Source organism: Nicotiana tomentosiformis, chromosome 11, assembly GCF_000390325.3.
Source record: "Nicotiana tomentosiformis chromosome 11, ASM39032v3, whole genome shotgun sequence".
Classification (NCBI taxonomy): domain Eukaryota; kingdom Viridiplantae; phylum Streptophyta; class Magnoliopsida; order Solanales; family Solanaceae; genus Nicotiana; species Nicotiana tomentosiformis.
In genome coordinates, this window is record NC_090822.1 from 25,482,398 (window position 1) to 25,503,647 (window position 21,250).

A 21,250-nucleotide genomic window follows, 5' to 3' on the forward strand; every position below is an offset into this window, starting at 1 on the left:
ATTTGTTCAAACAAAAGGATCTTAATTTGAGGCAGAGAAAATGGTTAGAGTTGTTGAAAGACTATGATATCACCATTTTGTATCGCCCCGGAAAGGCCAATGTGGTGGCCGATGCCTTGAGTAGAAAGGCTGTGAGTATGGGCAATCTTGCGTATATTCCGGTCGGTGAGAGGCCATTAGCTGCAGATGTTCAGACTTTGGCTAATCATTTCGTGAGGTTAGATGTTTCAGAACCCAGTCGGGTTCTAGCTTGCACATTCGCTCGGTCTTCTTTATATGAGCGCATCAGAGAGAGGCAGTATGATGACCCTCACTTACTTGTCCTTAAGGACACGGTGTGGCACAGTAATGCCAAACAGGTTACTATAGGGGAAGATGGTGTTCTACGAATGCAGGGCCGTATTTGTGTGCCTAATGTGGATGGACTTCGTGAATTAATTCTTGAAGAGGCACACAGTTCCAGGTATTCTATTCATCCAGGTACCGCTAAAATGTATCAAGATTTGCGGCAAAATTATTGGTAGAGGAGAATGAAAAAGGATATAGTTGCATATGTAGCTCGGTGTCTGAATTGTCAGCAAGTTAAGCACGAGCATCAGAGACCTAGTGGTTTGCTTCAGAAGTTAGAAATTCCTGAGTGAAAGTGGGAGCGTATCACTATGGATTTTGTTGTTGGGCTCCCACAGACTCAGAGAAAATTTGATGCAGTTTGGGTCATAGTGGACAGGTTGACCAAGTCAGCACATTTTATTCCAGTGGCAGTTACCTATTCTTCAGAGAGGTTAGCTAAAATTTACATTCGTGAGATTGTCCGCCTTCACGGTGTGCCCGTGTCTATTATTTCAGATCGAGGTACGCAGTTTACCTCATATTTCTGGAGGGCTGTACAGCGTGAGTTAGGCACACGGGTGGAGTTGAGTACAACATTTCATCCACAGACAGACGGACAGTCAGAGCGCACTATTCAGATATTGGAAGATATGCTTCGCGCTTGTGTTATAGACTTTGGAGGTTCTTGGGATCATTTCTTGCCACTTGCGGAGTTTGCTTATAATAATAGCTACCAATCGAGCATTCAGATGGCTCCATATGAGGCATTATATGGAAGGCGATGCCGATCACCAGTTGGTTGGTTTGAACTAGGAGAGGCTCGGTTGTTGGGTATCGATTTGGTACAGGATGCCTTGGATAAGGTCAAGATTATTCAGGATCGACTTCGCACAGTTCAATCTAGGCAAAAGAGTTATGCCGACAGTCAAGTTCGTGATATTGCATTCATGGTTGGAGAAAGAATACTGCTCCGGGTTTCACCTATGAAAGGTGTAATGAGGTTCGGAAAGAAGGGCAAGTTGAGCTCTAGGTATATCGGACCCTTTGAAATTCTTGAAAGGGTGGGTGAAGTAGCCTACAGGATTGCATTACCACCTAGTTTATCAGCGGTTCATCCGGTGTTCCATGTGTCTATGCTCTAAAAATATCATGGTGATCCGTCCCATGTGTTAGATTTCAGCTCAGTCCAATTGGACAAAGATTTGACTTACGAGGAAGAGCCGGTGGCTATTCTAGCCCGGCAGGTCCGACAGTTGAGGTCTAAGAGTTATCCTTCGGTTCGGGTGCAATGAAAAGGTCAACTGGTAGAGGCATCTACCTAGGAGTCCGAGTCGGACATGCGGAGTATATATCCACACCTTTTCTCCAACTCAGGTACTTTTTCTAACTCCGTTCGAGAACGAACGCTTGTTTTAGAGGTGGAGAATGTGATGACCCAAAACGTCATCTTTAAATTTAATAAGTAATTATGTGTTCTAAGACCTCGAAAAGCACCATTTATCATTTCTCGACTTGCGTGCGCAGTCCATAAATTTTTCCGGAAAGTTTTTATGTGAAAAATGGATTAAAATGTGAAATAAAGCTTTAAAACTCAACTGAGTTGACTTTGGTCAACATTTTGAGCAAACGGATCCGGATCAGTGTTTTGACAATTTCGGTAGGTCCGTATCATGATTTAGGACTTGGGTGTATGCCCGGAATCGAATTCCGAAGTCCCTAGCTCGAGATATGGAATTTTGAAGAAAAATTAAAAGCTTGAAAGTTTAATGATTTCTAAGAAATTATTGATGTTGGATTTATTGACCTCGGGTCCGTATTTTGGTTCCAGAGCCCGGTGTAGGTCCATTATAATATTTATGACTTGTTTGCCGAATTTGGTGAGAATCGAAGTTGATTTGACGTGATCCGGACGTCCGGTTTTAAAAAAATATAACTTTTAAAGTTTTCTTGAAAACTTCCTTTGATTTGATGTCCGAATCATAGTTCTATGTGTTATTTTGGCGATTTGATCGTGCGAGCAAGTTCGTATGATATTTTAGGACTTGGGTGCATGTTTGGTTTGGAGCCCCGAGGGCTCGGGTTGATTTCGGGTGGTTAACGGATCATTGTTGGACTTAAGAAAACTGCAGAAATCTGTTTCTGGTTTCCTTCTTCGCGTTCGCGAGGGAGTCTCGCATTCGCAAAGAGGAAATTTGGACTGGCACTTTTTGTGCTTCGCGTTCGCGACTAAGGGAACGCGTTCGGGAAGGGTTGAGGTGCAAAGCTTCGCATTCGCGATCGAATCCCCGCGTTCGCGAAGGGAAAGAGGTTGGCCAGGAAAATTAGCCTTCGCGTTCGCGAAGAGCATCTCGCGTTTGCGAAGGCCAAGCCAGACAAGCATCACGTTCGCGAGGTAGCCCTCGCATTCGCGAAGAATAAAATTGGACAGCGCAAATTTGTGCTTCGCGAACGCGAGGCACTGACCGCGTTCGCAAAGGGTAAAATCCTAGAAACAGAACTTAAGTTCTAGAAATGGGGTTTCGACCCATTTTCAACTCCTTCCCATTTTTGAGCTCGGGTAAGACGATTTTTGGGCGATGTTCACGGAAAAATATTGGGGTAAGTATTCCGTATCCTATATTGATTATATTTTATGATTCCATACTCGTTTATATCATGAATCCGTGAATTTATGGAAGAAAAATCAGATTTTTTAAAAATCTTCCAAAAACCAAAATTTAAGATTTGAAGGTCCATTTGATATCGGAATTGGACAAATTTTATATGGTTGAACTCGTATCGGAACGGGTGTTCGGATTTCGTGAGTTTTTTCGGGATTTGAGACGTGGGTCTCATTGTCAAATATTTTAATGTATTTCGAATTTTTATCCGGAAAATGTGTAAATTCATATGGAATTATTTCCTATGATTAGTATTGAATATATTGAATTGTTTGTGAATAGATTTGAAGCTTTCGGAGGCAAATTTAAAAGGAAAAGTTGTGGTTGAATAATTGATTGGAATTTACAAAACGAGGTAAGTGTCGTGGTTAATCTTGACTTGAGGGAATAGAATCCTTAAATTATTTGTTCTGTGAAATGCGTGTGAACGACGTATAGGCGAGGTGACGAGTGTCTATACGTCGTCAAATTAATTATTTGCATAATTAATTGAAAAATCATAAATTATTTTAAATCATAAATTAATTATTATAATAATTATTTCTCCCATATTCTTTGCCAAATATTTGTGAATACCTAATTTTTGTACTATTTTAACACCTCCTAAAGTCATTAGTATTTTGTTGCTTTAATTATATTTCCCAATTTTTTGTGTCTTTGATTGCATATTTCCTATCATAAAAATACCAAAAAATAGTTCTTTCTTTATTTGTGCATTTTAGGAATTAACTAACTATTCAATTGGTGAATTAATCTAGTTAATTGATCATTAGAATAAGTTACTTAATTAATTTATTTGTTTGTGTAAATTTAGTTTAATAAGTAGGATTAAGAAAGAAATTGGGCCAAATTTGAAAGAGAAAGTGGCCAAAAGTGCAAGATAAGGGGCTGCCTTTGAAAGGGTCCGGAACGACGTAGTTTTGCCTCAAAACTACGTCGTTTCATTAAGTGACCCAAGATTAAATCTCACCCATTGATCACTCATTGATCTAATGGTCCGTATTTGATCTCTCAAGAGGTATTTAAAGCCTCAAAAATCTGAAACTTTTCCTCATTTCACCCATAACTCTTTCTCTCTTCTCTCTCTCTCTCTCTCTCTCTCTTCTCTCTCTTCTCTCTCTTCTCTCCACCGCCGCCGCCGCCGCCGGAAATCACCCACCGGCGGCGGACCACCTCCAAACACCTCCAAATTAACACCATATAATCTCCACAACCTTCTCTTCCCATATCTCCAAACCAATTCCTTCAAAAAACCCTCAAACTCCTTGAATTTTAGATCTAAGAAACTTTAGCCGCCACTTTTTGGTCCAAATTCTTGAAGCTCCGGCCAACATCACCCTACAACACATACATGAATGGATAGAGCTCCACGAGACCTATCTTTTCCTACCCATTTCACCCCCAAAATCCCCGTCGCCGCCACGGCTCCACCGCCTCACCACCGCCAAAATGCCCTGAACCCCCGTTTTAGCTATTTTTCGGCTTCAAGCATACTTGTTAGGTATAATCGTCATCTCTTTAATTAATTTCTGATTTTTTTTATTTAGTAGATTAGTTTCTGATTTTTTATATATATTTATTTATTTTTTTTCTGTTTTGGTTATTTCTTGTTAATTAGAGTTTCAAGTTAGGTTTATTTAATTAGCTATCTCTATTTAGTTTAGTGATTTGTTAGATTCGTTATTAATTTAAATATGATCTTTAGTGTATTAATTAAATCGTTCACTTAGTTAGTCTATTATTTAGTTGTTGTTAGTCGTTGTTCGATTATTAACGATGCTCGTTCTGTTTTGAGAATTAGTTTGTGAATTTAGTCATTTGTTTAGTAATTAGTTTGCACAAATCCAATTCATTCCCATCAAGTTGGTTTTAATACTTAGTTCAATTACGTTTTTAGTCTCGTCTATGCTTTGTCAGTTCATAGTTGTCCAAGTTTGATTTGTGTTGAGCAAGTAGTTTGTTGTTGATGTTTAAAATCTGAAGTTTAGTTTATTTTATCACAAAATAGGGTATAGTAGCTTACTTTTACTAGTAGGGTGGCTGAAAGGACATTTTTTCTCCTTGCTTCTGATACAGCAGATTTTCAGGTTGTCCTTTCACCTTTGGGACAGATCTTAACAGTGTTTAGCACACAAAGTCAGTCTTTTGGACAGATCTTTGGTGAACCAAAATCTGTCCAAAAATCTAACTTTATTTGCCTATTGAAAGGGCTGTTTTTCTCCTATAAAAGGGACTGTCTTACACTTAGAATGCAGAGTTCCTTACTCACTGAAAAGGGGGACACTCTATCTTATACTTAAACACATCTTGGAGAGTTGCAAAAAAGACATATATCTTTGAGAAAAATCAGCAGCTTAATACATATAACAAGCTGAAATTTCAGTATTTTGTGAGGATTATTGGAGTGCAAAAACCTCGAGAAAAATAAAAAGATCCCTTAGGCAATTTGTGAAGTTGATAGCTACCAGTTTCAAGCATCTTTGTTGAGTTTTCTGGGTTGTCTTAACACTTGAGTTGCTGATGTTTCTACTGTATTTGCTGCTGAGTTTTTTGTTGCTGCACTGCTGTATTTTATTATTCTACAAACCAGGTAACTTTCAAATTCTTATATTGCAGATTCTTGATGATAATAAGAAGGATTTGATCCCGGTTTGGTTGATGGAACATATTGGATCTGATTTTGTTTCAAGATGAATGTTATATTAGTATTATCATTATGTAAATCTGTTAAAGATTAGTTAAATTATCGTTTTCTTCTTTATATATGTGATTGAAATTGCATTCGGTTAAGATTGCTTAGTTTAAGGAAAAGATAAAGACCCCAATTTAACCATGTTTGTTTAGTTTGGGCTTCTTTTTTTTTTTCCGTGAGTTACTTTCATGGTTCATGTATAATTATCTAAGAAAGACTTCTAACTTCAAATATTTTGATGCTTTAAATTATAGTCAACATAATGTTATACTTAATATAGTTCTTCTCTTTAGCATTGAAGTATTACCGTTTTTTGTAGTTTTTATATTTAGTCATGATTTTTATGTTGTTAATGAGTGTAGTTTGATTAGTGCCATGTTGGTGTAGGTGAGTAGAAATATTATGTTAGTCTTTAAGAAATAAGTTGGTTAAGAAGATAAAAGATAATAATTAGCATGTAAGTTTCTTTTATGAAAAAAATAATTTTTAGTTTGGACATCAACGTAAGAAGCAATTTGGGCTTAGAAGAATACTTGTTATTTTGTGTTGTCTCGGTCATCGAGGCTCTTAAGCAACATGGACCAAATAAGCTAAAATTTGTAGGTCCAATGACAATAGAAAGTAAGATGGGCATTTTCTTTAAAACCAATAAATTATCTTTTGTTAAATAAAATAAGTGGCCCAATACCATAAAAGTTTAACATAAGTTTACCCGGGTTTAAAGTCTTGCATTAGTGAAAATTATTTTTAATAATAATATTATTATTTTTTCAGTCGAACAAGTAATAAATATAAAAAAGAAGCGCTTTTTTAATTAATTTAAGCGATAGGCAATTTTAGGCACGTTTGAGATGTAGACCATGTGTTCATACACGGTCCTTGGTCGTTATTATTAATTTTTATATTAATAAAGTAGTCATGTGTGCATTCCCGCTCCTTGACTCTTCAATATTAATTGTATTTAAACCATGTGTACCGACACGTTCTTTGTTTTAATACATATAATCAAAGAAGGACCTTGTGTGCTTGCACGCTCCTAGGCCAAAATTATTAATTATTAAGCGGTACTAGACAATAGTAACTTAAGGCAAATAATACACACTTTATCCAAAAATAATTCAAGCCAAATTTTAGTCAATAAAAGTGACCGTGCTAGAACCACGGATTCGGGGAATGCCTTACACCTTCTCCCCGGTTAACAGAATTCCTTACCTGGACTTTGTTTTCGCAGACCAATAATAATAGAGTCAAATCTTCCTTTGATTAGGGATTCAAATAAAAGGTGACTTGGAACACCAATAAAAATCAATTTCAAGTGGTGACTCTGTAAATAAAATAATCCCTACTCAATTTTGTCACTTTAATTGGAAAAATTCTTTAATCCCCACAATATTACCTTGTGGGTAGAAAAAGGGGTGTGACAGCTCTGGTGACTCTGCTGGAAAATTCAAGAATTCGAGCTTGTACATTGACTTTATTTGGCTTAATTAATTTTTGTATATATTGTGATTTATTTGGGCCTAATGTGTTACTTGTCGAGTTTTTACCGTTTTGATATTGTTGAACTGTACATATAAATTGTATCTTCTCTCGCATCCCTCTGAGTCTTCTGATAATTAGTTATGTTGTGTTTGCCTACCAGCATCACAAAATTTCTGTCTTGAGATAAAGCCAGTTAGCCTACCAGCTTCTGGTGAAGGATTTACTCACACGTGTTTAGGCGGGAGAGCCGTTAGCTAGTCAGTGCTGTTCTACTACTGGCGACGCTTGACGCTCCTCGGCTCGGGTTGTCCGCTCGAGTAAGTCAGTCTAGACACCTTCTCCATCAGGATTTAAACCTAGAAGAACATACCTCATGCCGGATATCCCTAGTAGGTTCGCTTTATTTGCATCACGTGCATTTGACTTAGCGAAACTCGGCACAGGGGCCGGATCCGTATAAGACAGGCTACATGTTACTTTATTTGGGAGGCTTGCATGTTGACCGGCTTTAGGGTGGATTAGTTGAATAAGCAGAGAAAAATAAAAAAAAATAAAAACATGCTCCCGATTTATATACAAATGTTCGTTCTTTTTAAAATTAAAAAAAAAAAAAAAAAAAGCCCGAAGTGATTTGGTGCGTTTGGTGTCCATGATTAAATTTTCATAAAGAGAGAAAATATAGTTAGTTTCATTGGAAATTTTATCACCGAACTATGCGAGTTTGATTCTCACGGGATGTGAGATACGTAGGCAACCTCCATCGGGTTCAGCCCACATTTTTCAAAAAAAAAAAACATAAAAATTACGCATGTGCATAAAATTTTCAAAAAAACAAATTTGCTATTTTTGGTCAGCTTTTACTGTTTGGCCCTTGTATCTGGACGTTTTGCCGAGACACCCTTAAAACCTTTAACGGAAGTACCGAAGGGCCATTTTTGAAAAAATAGCCATTTTCTTTATTTTTGTCTACCTTTTATTATTTTGTCCCTGTGGTTGTAGTATTTGCCGAGACAACCTTTAAGCCTCTCTCGGGAGTATCGCTTGGGCCGTTTTCGTAAAAATAACCATTTTATTTATTTTATCAACTTTTTATCATTTTGTCCCTATGTTCGGCTATTTTGCTGTGACTGCCCCAAAAGCTTCTTTGGAAGTGCGAAAGGTTCATTTTTGTAAGAAGGCTTTGTAGTCCAGTTTTGTCTCTTGTACGAACTACGCGCACTCGATTCCTGACCCTATGTAAAATATGTAAGCAACCCTTTTATGGTTCGGTGCCCCGTCCAAATTGGTCAAGTCTTGCCATTATGGTCACAATTGAATGATCTTTCGAAATTGTATCATCTCCCAACGAGAGTGTCCGCTCAATTTCAGTAAACCCTCACTTCAAAACATGGTTAGGGTCGGTTACTTGAGTCCCACATTGCCATTTCTAACTTTCATGAGTCAAACCCCAAGGCATCAGAGAATTTTGTATTATCTAAGCTTGCATCGGTCCTAACCTCATATTCTACTACTTAGGAGCGATATGGATACAATGAAAAGAAGATCTGACAAAAGACCGAAAGATGACGAGCCCTCACAGATTTGGCTTGTGCATAAAACACCCCGGTTGTTGAGACAGTGGTGGGAAAATATGGGCATTTGTGGGCAGGAAAAGATAAAGGACCATCTGGGTCACTTTATGAACATTATGGAGATCAACCCAAGGAGGGACTTAATCGAGGCATTGGTGCATTTTTGGGATCCTAATTACAACGTATTCCGTTTTAATGGTTTTGAAATGACTCCCACTTTGGAGGAGTTAGCTGGATACACAAGGTTAGGTGATGAGCTTCGGAAGAAGAGACCTTTGGCCTCAAGGGATGTCACTGGCAGTGAGTTCCTTGATCAGATGACAATCAGCCAAAATAAAATAGCAAGTGTGGAACGAGGGCACGTCCGATTGGATTTCTTGTACGACAGGTATGGGTGTCCAAGTGGATTTTCAAAGCACGGAAAGGAGCTTGATAATAAAATTGGATACAAAGCTTGGCAAAGCCATGGGCGGAAAGCATTCCTAGTGGCATTTCTAGGGATAATGGTTTTCCCGAGGCATGACAAAAATATTGATATTCGATTATCTGGCATAGTCACCACTTTATTGCATCGAAAGGACGTCACTATCATTCCTATGGTATTGTCTGATATTTACCCTGCCCTGACCAAGTGTCAGGAAGGAAAAGATTTCTTTGAAGGCTGTAACATCATACTCCAAATATGGTTTTTAGAGCACCTTCTCAGTCATCGAACACGGGTAAATTTTAGTGTTCATTGGAGCTACAATGAGCTTGGAGATGAGTTTGAAGATTTGACTGAATACGGTAGCTTTCCCAAGGGAGTCGAAGCATGGAGAGGGCATCTTCAAAAGTTGACCGCTACTGAAATCACATGGAACTACCACTGGTTCTCACCAAAAGAAGTCAAATACAGATCTTACCACCATTCGTTTTTGATGGGTCTTCGGGGTTTTCAACCGTATGTGCCTATGAGAGCCCTACGCCAGTTAGGTCGAAAATAAGTAGTGCCCACAGTGGAGCACATGCAAAGATTCACATGGGAGGTAATATCAGAGGATCTTGTTCATGAGGCTTATGCTCAACAGGTTTGGGATGAAATTAAGGTGCTTGAATCTCACACTATGGTGGAAGATCAGGATCGAGGAGAGTTAGACCCGGCATATTTTGAGTGGTTCTATGACCAAGATGCTTTTAGATCCAGGCAAGAGACAGTTCTGAAGAGCACGACAGAATGGGAGGCTGAAATCAGAACAAGAGTAGGGCATGCCAAGGAAGAAATAACAAGAGATTATGAATCCATCATCCGGGCTCTACGTAAGGATATAAGTATCGCCAACGTGAATATGGATTTGCAGTGCATTGAGTTTGAAGAGGTGAAAATCAGACTGACACATGAGGTTCAAGCGCTTCAAGAACAACTTCGGCAAACCAGCCATTCCAAAGCACGAAGAAATGCATCACATCCCTATCATTCATGATCTAAGGGCTCGGGCCAAGGTTGCAGAACCAGGTAAGAACCAGGTAGAGAATGAGCTAGCAAAGGTCCAGAACCAGCTAAATCTAGCATTACAACACGAGGCGGATATATCGGACATAGCCAATAACCATGAGCGACAGATCCAGTTTTTAAGTCAGAGCCAGGAGCATGTTAGAAGGAGGGTCTATGAAGTGGCTACTTATACCGCTCGAGGGTGTGTGACTTGTTAGGGTTTGACCCGAGAGCAATTTGCTACGGTAGCGCCCAACTTTGCACGCCACATTGCCAGAGACTTGAAGCGCATATACCATGATATGGGAGATCAGCCGTAGGAATAAGCACTTTGACTACAATGATGCCGGTGGATTCTCATGCAGAGATTAGAGTCTTCTTTTAGTTGGCAGTCCACTTTGATTGTTCATTTGTAGTCATCGAAACTGTAAAAGTCTTTTGGTGTTTTGAGTCTTGTTGTTTTGCCTTTTATTTTTTTTATTAATTTCTTTTCTTTTTTTAAAAAAAAAGTTTGTTTTGAGTCGGGTCTAGTCTTATTTAAATATTTGTCTTTTAGGTTGTATCTTTATGTAATTTTCCTTTGTCTTGTATCAAAAAAAAAAATCCGAAAATCAATGAAAAAGATTTTGTTTTAGAAAAATTCGAAAATGAAACAAAAAAATGTTGTTTTTTGTACATTTAAAAAAAAAAGAAAAAGGAAGAGAGGAAAACTTTGTTTTGTAAAAAAAAAAAATCGGCATGTCCCTGAACTACGTAACGATCTGATTCATGCGGCGACATGATACGTAGGCAATCCCCAAAAGGTTCGATCGAAATATTTCTCAATAATTCTAAAATAAAGGGAAGAAGATAAAAGGAGTAAAAAATAAAAATAAAAAAGAGAGAGAAGAAGAAGAAGAAAAGAGAAGAAAGAGAGAAAATAATATGCAGCAACCTTATAAGCCGGAATAAAATATGAAGCCTTCCAAAAGCATGTTAGAAGTGGTGATATTGGTAGGATCATGGCATATTACGTCTGATTCATATTTGTAAAATGCTTAACCCTAACACGTTTGTTGTCACTTATCTAGTAAGTTTAAGGTGGTTGGTTTGTGGTGAAACTGGTAACACATCATTACTTTATCCGATCTAAGAAGAAGGTCGCAATGGCTAACAATGATGAAATCGAGGTGGTTAGTGACGACCCTCAAGGTCAATCAGTTGAGCAAGAGTCGGAGGAAGTAAGAAGATTGAAACGACAACTGTATGACGTGTATCAGGCTTGGGTCCCTCAGAGGGAACTTACACTTACCCCAGGATACTCAACCACTGCTCCCCACAATGAGTGATCACATTCTGCCTCCGGGGTATGTGCCAAATTACAATTTCCCTGCCGCCCCTGGTACTTCCAATGTACGACCTCCTGCCGCACCGGTTAGGAACACCCTTCTCGTTATGTCTGGTGTGCCAGTGTATACAATCCCGCCACCAAATCCTATGACGAGACCAAACATCGAGCCATTATATCATGCTTATGATGGCCAGTGCTACTCTCCAGATATGGCTTTTAAGGTTTCAACTCCACACAATCAGACCCTACAGTATGAGTCACCTACAGAAAATCAAAAGGCTCTCAAGACAGGAGAGCCAGATGAGATGGTCAGGAAAATGAAAAGTCTTGAGCAGAACATAAAGAACATACAAGGACTAGGTGGTCACAAAAATGTCTCATTTAGTAATTCATGCTTGTTTCCTCACATCCAATTTCCACCAGGTTCAAGACCCCAAAATTTGAGAAATATGATGGACACGGTGACCCTATCGCCCACTTGAAAAAGTATTGCAACCAGCTGAGGGGCGCGATAGGAAAAGAAGAGTTGTTGATGGCTTATTTCGGGGAGAGCCTTGTGGGGGTAGCCTCTGAATGGTTCATTGACCAAGATGTCTCTCACTGGCACATTTGGGATGACATGGCCCAAGCCTTCATCAAACAATTTCAGTACAACATTGACATTGCGTCAGATCGCAATTCCCTGTCCAATGTGAAGAAAAGGCCGACTGAAAGCTTCATGGAGTATGCCGTTAGGTGGAGAGAGCAAGCATCTAGAGTTAAGCCACCCATGTATGACAATGAGTTAATCACTGTCTTCCTTCAGGCTCAGGATCTTGATTATTTTCAAAATATGATGTCCGCAATGGGCAGACCTTTTGCTGACGCAATCAAGATAGGAGAAATGATCGAGAATGGCCTCAATACTGGCCGGATTATAAGTCAAGTAGCTCTCAAAGCAGCCACCCAAGAAATCCAGAATAGGCCGGACAACCTTGTTAATCAAAAGAAGAAAGATGAGGAGGCCATGATGGCATCACGGGCAAAAAGAGGCCAAAGGGGAACATCTCAACCCCCGGATCCACGATACTCAGTTGCTCCACAGTATGCAACATTCAATGCTCAGTCTTATGCCAAGACATCCAATCGCCAACATATGGGCATAGCATTGAGGATTGTCGGGCTTTGAAAAAGGAAATAGAAATGATAATTCAAGAAGTAATGATCGTGGTTCAAGATAATGGCATCCTAAACGTCATGAACAAGCACGCAATGTTCATATGATTTACAATGATAAAGAATATGGGTACGGTTTGGTGAAAAATGTCAAGAACCTGTCCGCTGAATGCAAGGCAATCAAAATTGTTGAAGGTCCTGTTTGATGCTGATGCGCAAATTCGTAGCTAAGATGTTTGAGCTTGATAATTGGAAAGACACTCCCCACCTTGCCAGGAAGGAGTCTTGGTAACTTATTTTGTCATAATTTCTATCATCCGTATTATTTCGAGGTGGTGATCCAGATGTTGTTTGTTTGTCGTGTCATCAAACCTCTCTATCCTTTAATCAATAAAATGCAACTTTTCGCTTTGTCTCATTTTAATCCACTATGTATGGTTCTTTTGCATATATAGTTTTTTTCACGCCAATTTTAGTGACATGACATGCATGCAGAGTTTTCGGCTAGATTTTAGAAAGCCTGTCTAATCTTGAATTGAATCGAGAAAAAATACTCGAAGGATAAATAAGAAGTTGAAGAACTTTGATGATAAGCCTGTGTCACATGGAACCAATATAGTTATATCCATAGAGATTAAAGATGTTTATCTCAAACCTATCATGAATACCGGCTTAAGGATAATTGAAAGTTTTGAAGCCTAGTCGGAGTAATCGATGAAGGGCTCTTTGGCCACGACCTGCCATAATCTAATCATATCATGAAAGATGACCCAAATCTCCAAAGAAGGTGCATTCCAGGAAATTTAAAATAGATTAGTTGGTACTGAAATGTATCATTTCACATCAAGGCAAAGACCAATAAAATGTGGCTCCAATTTGTGAAAGATCATTTGTTGCGAACAAGATATTGACTACGAAGCTGTACAACTAACAAAATCAAGAAGACATTCATGTCTATCAATGTCGAACCTGTGAAGAGATAGTATGTTTGGCATTCTTGAGGCGGGAGACCATTTTTCTGCTACCTAAATACTTATACCCTTCGTCACTCCTTTTGAACCTGTTTTATTTTTCTTTGACCCCCCTCTTTTGGAATCAACTATAGAGTCAAAGGTCAAAAAAAAAATATGAAAAAAAAAACACAAAAAAAAATGCCACCAGAAAATAGGAGCTAGGTCAATTTGTTGTTTAAAAAAAAAGAGAAGAAAAGAAAAGGAAAGGAGAAAAGAAAAATGAAAAAATGAAAAAAAAAAGACAACAAAGAAATCTTTCGTGTTAGTTTGAACTACGTTTGACTTGATTCCTTTAAAGGATACGTAGGCAGCTCTATACTAGGGTTCAGTCCAACCAAATCAAAAAATAAAAATTCCCCAGTATCTGAAACTGGGGCGGGAGTTTTTATTTTTTATTTATGTTTTTATGAAGAGTCGATTCCAAGAGTTGTAAGTATACAACCCCATCATCTTGAGTCTATTTTGAGCCTTCATACAACCCTTTCTTTTTAACCTTATCCAAAATTCATACAAATAAAGACCTCCCAATTAATCTCTAAGAATGCCAAGTGAAGCGCGTTATAAGCAACAGTTGTCACATGACATAGAACAATGTCAAGTTGCTCACAAAAAAAAAACAAAAAAAATGAGAGAGTTTTACTAGTGAAAACCCTCATGGGCACTGTAAGGTGATGGTAAGTAGAGATAAATAAATGAGAGAGATCGGTTGGTGAAAACCTTCCGGGGCACTACCTGTCGAAGGTGAGCTATGATTTTATGCAAATGATTGGCACAAAGAGGCCAACTTCAAAGACGAAAGGGAACAATAAGTAAAAAGGGTAGATTGGCTGGATAGATTTGGCCGCTCAATCCAAAATGCATGTCATGATCATTAAAGCTTGACTACCATATTCAAAAGAGCCCATTCTATGTTTCTCTCCTCGTAAAGTGTCATTTTTCAGTTAAATACTATTTTTTCTCATTTTCACATCGCGTCATTTTATTCATTTGCATTATTATTTTGAGTCAGTATTTATAAAAACAAAAGAGAAATGATTTCAAAATCTGTTACCAGCTTTCTAACTATACAAAACGAGTTCTATCCTAGCACATCAAAGAGGACATATCTAGAAGGCAACATGCACAATAAGTTGTTGAGATTAAACGATATCTGAGGTTTCATGAAGACGAAAGTTCCAAAGAGAAAACTTTGTTGGTCTATTTGCTTAGAAGCCAACAAAGAAAGGGACACAAAATTGGTCATCGTTCCCCGTAAGTGCAAAATAAATGATGTAAGGCATACACGGTATTGACAAAGGCACAAATCCAACTCTGATTTCCTCTGATAAACCGAACAAAGTGTTTCGAAGAAATCGAAAAAGTCACTAAGTAAGACTTGCTTCATGGGCAAAGCTGATAGCACCACAGACACAAACTGATATCGGGTGCAAGATAATCAAGTTTGATTTTTAAACGAAAAAACCTCCAAAGTGAAGACGTGCTTTATAGACAAGGTTCAACATCACCTTAGACATTCGGGTATGAAAATAGTCGAGGGCAACGATGGAAAACCAAGATTTCGAGAAAGCAATACAGAGTATCCGAGCAACTCGATATCGCGCTGAAAGAATCAGTTCTTTTTCAGCAAGGTAGCCGCAAATTCAAACTACTCAGGGCATCAAGGCCACAAACCGACCACCACTGTTAAACTCACAAATCTTTCTTTGTTTGAAGCAGGAAACAAAGTAGCGTAGAAATGAAGTTCTCAAAGTACGAATGTACCAAATGTAAGTTATTCAAAGACTCTACTTCTGCTTTCTAGGCATGCCCATAACTACTTCATCAACCACTGCATTTTCCAGCATAAGGTACATCAGTCCTTAGTTGAGGTCCCATTTTGATATATGGCACACCACACCCTAGTCGCATGTTCAGTATAGGGTACACCAATTCCTAGATGTATTTTCCAACCTAAGGTACATTAATCCTTAGTGAGGTTCCACTTTAATACAAGGTATCCTATCCCTGCTTACTTTCTCTCTAAGTGATACAATGCGCCATCCCTTGGTTATATTCTCTCAGCGATAAAGGGTGCCCAATCCCTGGCTATATTCTCTCTTGGTAATACAGGGTGCCAACCCCTGATTACATTCTTTCTCACTGATACAGGGTGCCAACCCTTGATTATATTCCTTCTTAGTGATACAGGGTGCCAACCCCTGGTTACATTCTTTGTTAGTGATACAGGGCGCCAACCCCTGGTTACATTCATTCTCAGTGACACAGGGCGCCAACCCCTGGTTACATTCCCTCCAAGTCTTTCAACCTCACTCGTAGGAGACGCACTTTCTAGTTTGGGCGCCAACCCTTGATTATATTCCCCCTTAGTGATACAGGGCGCCAACCCCTGGTTACATTCTTTGTTAGTGATACAGGGCGTCAACCCCTGGTTACATTCGTTCTCAGTGATACAGGGTGCCAACCCCTGGTTACATTCCCTCCAAGTCTTTCAACCTCACTCGTAGGAGACGCACTTCCTGGTTTGGGCGCCAAACCTTGATTATATTCCCCTTTAGTGATACAGGGCGCCAACCCCTGGTTACATTCTTTGTTAGTGATACAGGGCGCCAACCCCTGGTTACATTCGTTCTCAGTGATACAGGGCGCCAACCCCTGGTTACATTCCCTCCAAGTCTTTCAACCTCACTCGTAGGAGACGCACTTCCTAGTTATGGACTTGACTATATTTCTCCTTAGTGATACAGGGCGCCAACCCCTGGTTACATTCTTTGTTAGTGATACAGGGCGCCAACCCCTGGTTACATTCATTCTTAGTGACACAGGGCGCCAACCCCTGGTTACATTCCCTCCAAGTCTTTCAACCTCGCTCGTAGGAGACGCACTTCCTAGTTTGGGCACCAACCCTTGATTATATTCCCCCTAGTGATACCGGGCGCCAACCCTTGATTATATTCCCCCTTAGTGATACAGGGCGCCAACCCCTGGTTACATTCTTTGTTAGTGATACAGGGCGCCAACCCCTGGTTACATTCGTTCTCAGTGATACAGGGCGCCAACCCCTGGTTACATTCCCTCCAAGTCTTTCAACCTCACTCGTAGGAGACGCACTTCCTAGTTATGGTGCCAACCCTTGACTATATTCCTCCTTAGTGATACAGGGCGCCAAACCCTGGTTACATTCTTTGTTAGTGATACAGGGCGCCAACCTCTAGTTACATTCTTTCTCAGTGACACAGGGCGCCAACCCCTGGTTACATTCCCTCCAAGTCTTTCAACCTCACTCGTAGGAGACGCACTTCCTAGTTTGGGCGCCAACCCTTGATTATATTCCCCCTTAGTGATACAGGGCGCCAACCCCTGGTTACATTCTTTTTGAGTGATACAGGGCGCCAACCCCTGGTTACATTCGTTCTCAGTGATACAGGGAGACAACCCCTGGTTACATTCCCTCCAAGTCTTTCAACCTCACTCGTAGGAGACGCACTTCCTAGTTTGGGCGCCAAACCTTGATTATATTCCCCATTAGTGATACAGGGAGCCAACCCCTGGTTACATTCTTTGTTAGTGATACACGGCGCCAACCCCTGGTTACATTCGTTCTCAGTGATACAGGGTGCCAACCCCTAGTTACATTCCCTCCAAGTCTTTCAACCTCACTCGTAGGAGATGCACTTCCTAGTTTGGGCGCCAACCCTTGATTATATTCCCCCTTAGTGATACAGGGCGCCAACCCCTGGTTATATTCTTTGTTAGTGATACAGGGTGCCAACCCCTGGTTACATTCGTTCTCAGTGATACAGGGCGCCAACCCCTGGTTACATTCCCTCCAAGTCTTTCAACCTCACTCGTAGGAGACGCACTTCCTAGCTTGAGTCATTCCAATAGGAGACACACTTTATTGAGGATTAGGGTTTAGGTTTTATTTTAATTAGTTTTGTTAATTAATTTTATTAACTAATTAGTTTTGTTAATTAGTCAATTAGTTATGAATTAGTTTTAATTGATGAGTGTTTCAATTTTGAGTTTGTATTATCTTGAATAGTTTAGTTAGAATTGAATTATTAACTTTGTATTGTCATGAATAGTTTAGTTAGAATCTAGGGTTTACGATTTGTTCTTGTGAATCGAACTTTTAGGGTATGGGTTGAATTGAACCATTAATCCTAGGAGACGCACTTCCTAGTCCGAGTCTTTCAACCTCACTCGTAGGAGACACACTTCCTAGCTTGAGTCAACCGTATTCATTTTAATAGGAGATGCACTCCCTAATATGAGTCATTATTCCAAGGAGATGCAATTCCTAGTTCGAGTCCTTCAATCTCACAGCCATTCCAACGATACCCATTGGGCACGCACCTCCTAAATCCAAGTTATATCAATTTTATACCTAAGATAAGAACATCCTTTTCGGAGCCTTTAGTTTCATTTTTGAATTTTTCAAATAAAATAAGATGCCTTGCAGTTCTACCCAATAACTTGCAAAATTTTCTCAGTGCCAAACTGGGGCAGAAAATTTTGTTCGTTTTGTTTGTCTTTGATGGCTTTGCAGGCCCTGCCGTAGAGCACATGTTGTGACGATTAAAGCTTGCAGTTTCAGCTTTCTCATCATAATAAAGAAGTTTTCGGTCACAAGATAGTTGGAGTTAGCTTGGATAATGTGTCAGCAGCCCAGCTTCTCGAGTTTCATTTTCCCGAACTCTGATCCGGAAAGCAAGCAATCGAGAATGGGCCATGATCCTTTCCTCAAAGAGCATCAAGATCCAATCTAAGGTCAACACAAGCGAGCAGGTCAAGAATCAAGATTTGACTCCACAAGACACATAGATTAGGAATTTTGTAACTCTTAGTTTCCAAACATATGTAGTTCTTTCTCTTTTCCTTTTGATGCAAGCAGCAAGTAACAGTAGCAGCAGCAACAACAGTCTTAAATCTAGTGTCTGGTAGTCCCAGCTACCAAATTTTCCCAGAACTACACTGACCTGATTCCTCTAAATAAGGATATGTAGGCTACCTCGGAAGCAGGGTTCGGTCACCATTTAAAAAAATGCTTTCATTGGAGTAATATGTGAGCAAAAATTAGCCATGGCATTCACTTTTCTTTGCACGAAAACTCTTCATATTCTCGAGCAAAGAGGGCAGCTGTGAATACCTAATTTTTGTACTATTTTAACACCTCCTAAAGTCATTAGTGTTTTGTTGCTTTAATTATATTTTCCAATTTTTTGTGTCTTTGATTGCATATTTCCTATCATAAAAATACCAAAAAATAGTTCTTTCTTTATTTGTGCATTTTAGGAATTAACTAACTATTCAATTGGTGAATTAATCTAGTTAATTGATCATTTGAATAAGTTACTTAATTAATTTATTTGTTTGTGTAAATTTAGTTTAATAAGTAGGATTAAGAAAGAAATTAGGCCAAATTTGAAAGAGAAAGTGGCCAAAAGTGCAAGATAAGGGGCTGCCTTTGAAAGGGTCCGGAACGACGTAGTTTTGCCTCAAAACTACGTCGTTTCATTAAGTGACCCAAGATCAAATCTCACCCATTGATCACTCATTGATCTAATGGTCCGTATTTGATCTCTCAAGAGGTATTTAAAGCCTCAAAAATCTGAAACTTTTCCTCATTTCACCCATAACTCTTTCTCTCTTCTCTCTCTCTCTTCTCTCTCTTCTCTCCACCGTCGCCGCCGCCGCCGGAAATCACCCACCGACGGCGGACCACCTCCAAACACCTCCAAATTAACACCATATAATCTCCACAACCTCCTCTTCCCATATCTCCAAACCAATTCCTTCAAAAAACCCTCAAACTCCTTGAATTTTAGATCTAAGAAACTTTAGCCGCCACTTTTTGGTCCAAATTCTTGAAGCTCCGGCCAACATCACCCTACAACACATACATGAATGGATAGAGCTCCACGAGACCTATCTTTTCCTACCCATTTCACCCCCAAAATCCCCGTCGCCGCCACGGCTCCACCGCCTCACCACCGCCAAAATGCCCCGAACCCCCATTTTAGCTATTTTTCGGCTTCAAGCATACTTGTTAGGTATAATCGTCATCTCTTTAATTAATTTCTGATTTTTTTTATTTAGTAGATTAGTTTCTGATTTTTTTATATATTTATTTATTTATTTTTTCTGTTTTGGTTATTTCTTGTTAATTAGAGTTTCAAGTTAGGTTTATTTAATTAGCTATCTCTATTTAGTTTAGTGGTTTGTTAGATTCGTTATTGATTTAAATATGATCTTTAGTGTATTAATTAAATCGTTCACTTAGTTAGTCGATTATTTAGTTGTTGTTAGTCGTTGTTCGATTATTAACGATGCTCGTTCTGTTTTGAGAATTAGTTTGTGAATTTAGTTATTTGTTTAGTAATTAGTTTGCACAAATCCAATTCATTCCCATCAAGTTGGTTTTAATACTTAGTTCAATTACGTTTTTAGTCTCGTCTATGCTTTGTCAGTTCATAGTTGTCCAAGTTTGATTTGTGTTGAGCAAGTAGTTTGTTGTTGATGTTTAAAATCTGGAGTTTAGTTTATTTTATCACAAAATAGGGTAATAGTAGCTTACTTTTACTAGTAGGGTGGCTGAAAGGATATTTTTTCTCCTTGCTTCTGACACAGCAGATTTTCAGGTTGTCCTTTCATCTTTGGGACAGACCTTGAACAGTGTTTAGCACACAAAGTCAGTCTTTTAGACAGATTTTTGGTGAACCAAAATCTGTCCAAAAATCTAACTTTATTTGCCTATTGAAAGGGCTATTTTTCTCCTATAAAAGGGACTGTCTTACACTTAGAATGTAGAGTTCCTTACTCACTGAAAAGGGGGACACTCTATCTTATACTTAAACACATCTTGGAGAGTTGCAAAAAAAATATATATCTTTGAGAAAAATCAGCAGCTTAATACATATAACAAGCTGAAATTTCAGTGTTTTGTGAGGATTATTTTAGTGCAAAAACCTCGAGAAAAATAAAAAGATCCCTTAGGCAATTTGTGAAGTTGATAGCTACCAGTTTCAAGCATCTTTGTTGAGTTTTCTGGGTTGTCTTAACACTTGAGTTGCTGCTGTTTCTACTGTATTTGCTGCTGAATTTTTTGTTGCTGCACTGCTGTATTTTATTATTCTACAAACCAGGTAACTTTCAAATTCTTATATTGCAGATTCTTGATGATAATAAGAAGGATTTGATCCCGGTTTGGTTGATGGAACATATTGGATCTGATTTTATTTCAAGATGAATGTTATATTAGTATTATCATTATGTAAATCTGTTAAAGATTAGTTAAATTATCGTTTTCTTCTTTATATATGTGATTGAAATTGCATTCGGTTAAGATTGCTTAGTTTAAGGAAAAGATAAAGACCCCACTTTTAACCATGTTTGTTTAGTTTGGGCATCTTTTTTTTTCCGTGAGTTACTTTCATGGTTCATGTATAATTATCTAAGAAAAACTTCTAACTTCAAATATTTTGATGCTTTAAATTATAGTCAACATAATGTTATACTTAATATAGTTCTTCTCTTTAGCATTGAA

General features: G+C 38.8%; 1 protein-coding gene and 2 long non-coding RNA genes across 3 annotated transcripts; all 3 read left to right on the forward strand.

The window, feature by feature from the left end:
• The first annotated feature begins 4,043 nt into the window (after window positions 1-4,043).
• LOC138900721 (uncharacterized) lies at window positions 4,044-5,982 on the forward strand. Its single transcript, XR_011411922.1, has 2 exons — window positions 4,044-4,491; window positions 5,607-5,982. It is a non-coding gene; the product is annotated as an uncharacterized lncRNA (long non-coding RNA).
• A 2,704-nt stretch (window positions 5,983-8,686) lies between these two features.
• Window positions 8,687-9,718, forward strand: LOC138901161 (uncharacterized). The gene has a single exon (XM_070188904.1). The coding sequence runs from the start codon at window positions 8,687-8,689 to the stop codon at window positions 9,716-9,718; it is 1,032 nt and encodes a 343-aa protein (XP_070045005.1).
• Window positions 9,719-19,330: 9,612 nt separating this feature from the next.
• On the forward strand, window positions 19,331-21,250 carry LOC138900724 (uncharacterized). The gene is made up of 2 exons (XR_011411946.1): window positions 19,331-19,757; window positions 20,876-21,250. It is a non-coding gene; the product is annotated as an uncharacterized lncRNA (long non-coding RNA).

What these genes read in the sequence shown, in the direction of transcription:
- LOC138901161 (XM_070188904.1), top strand. Translation starts at nt 8,687, where the DNA reads ATGGATACAATGAAAAGAAGATCTGACAAAAGACCGAAAGATGACGAG.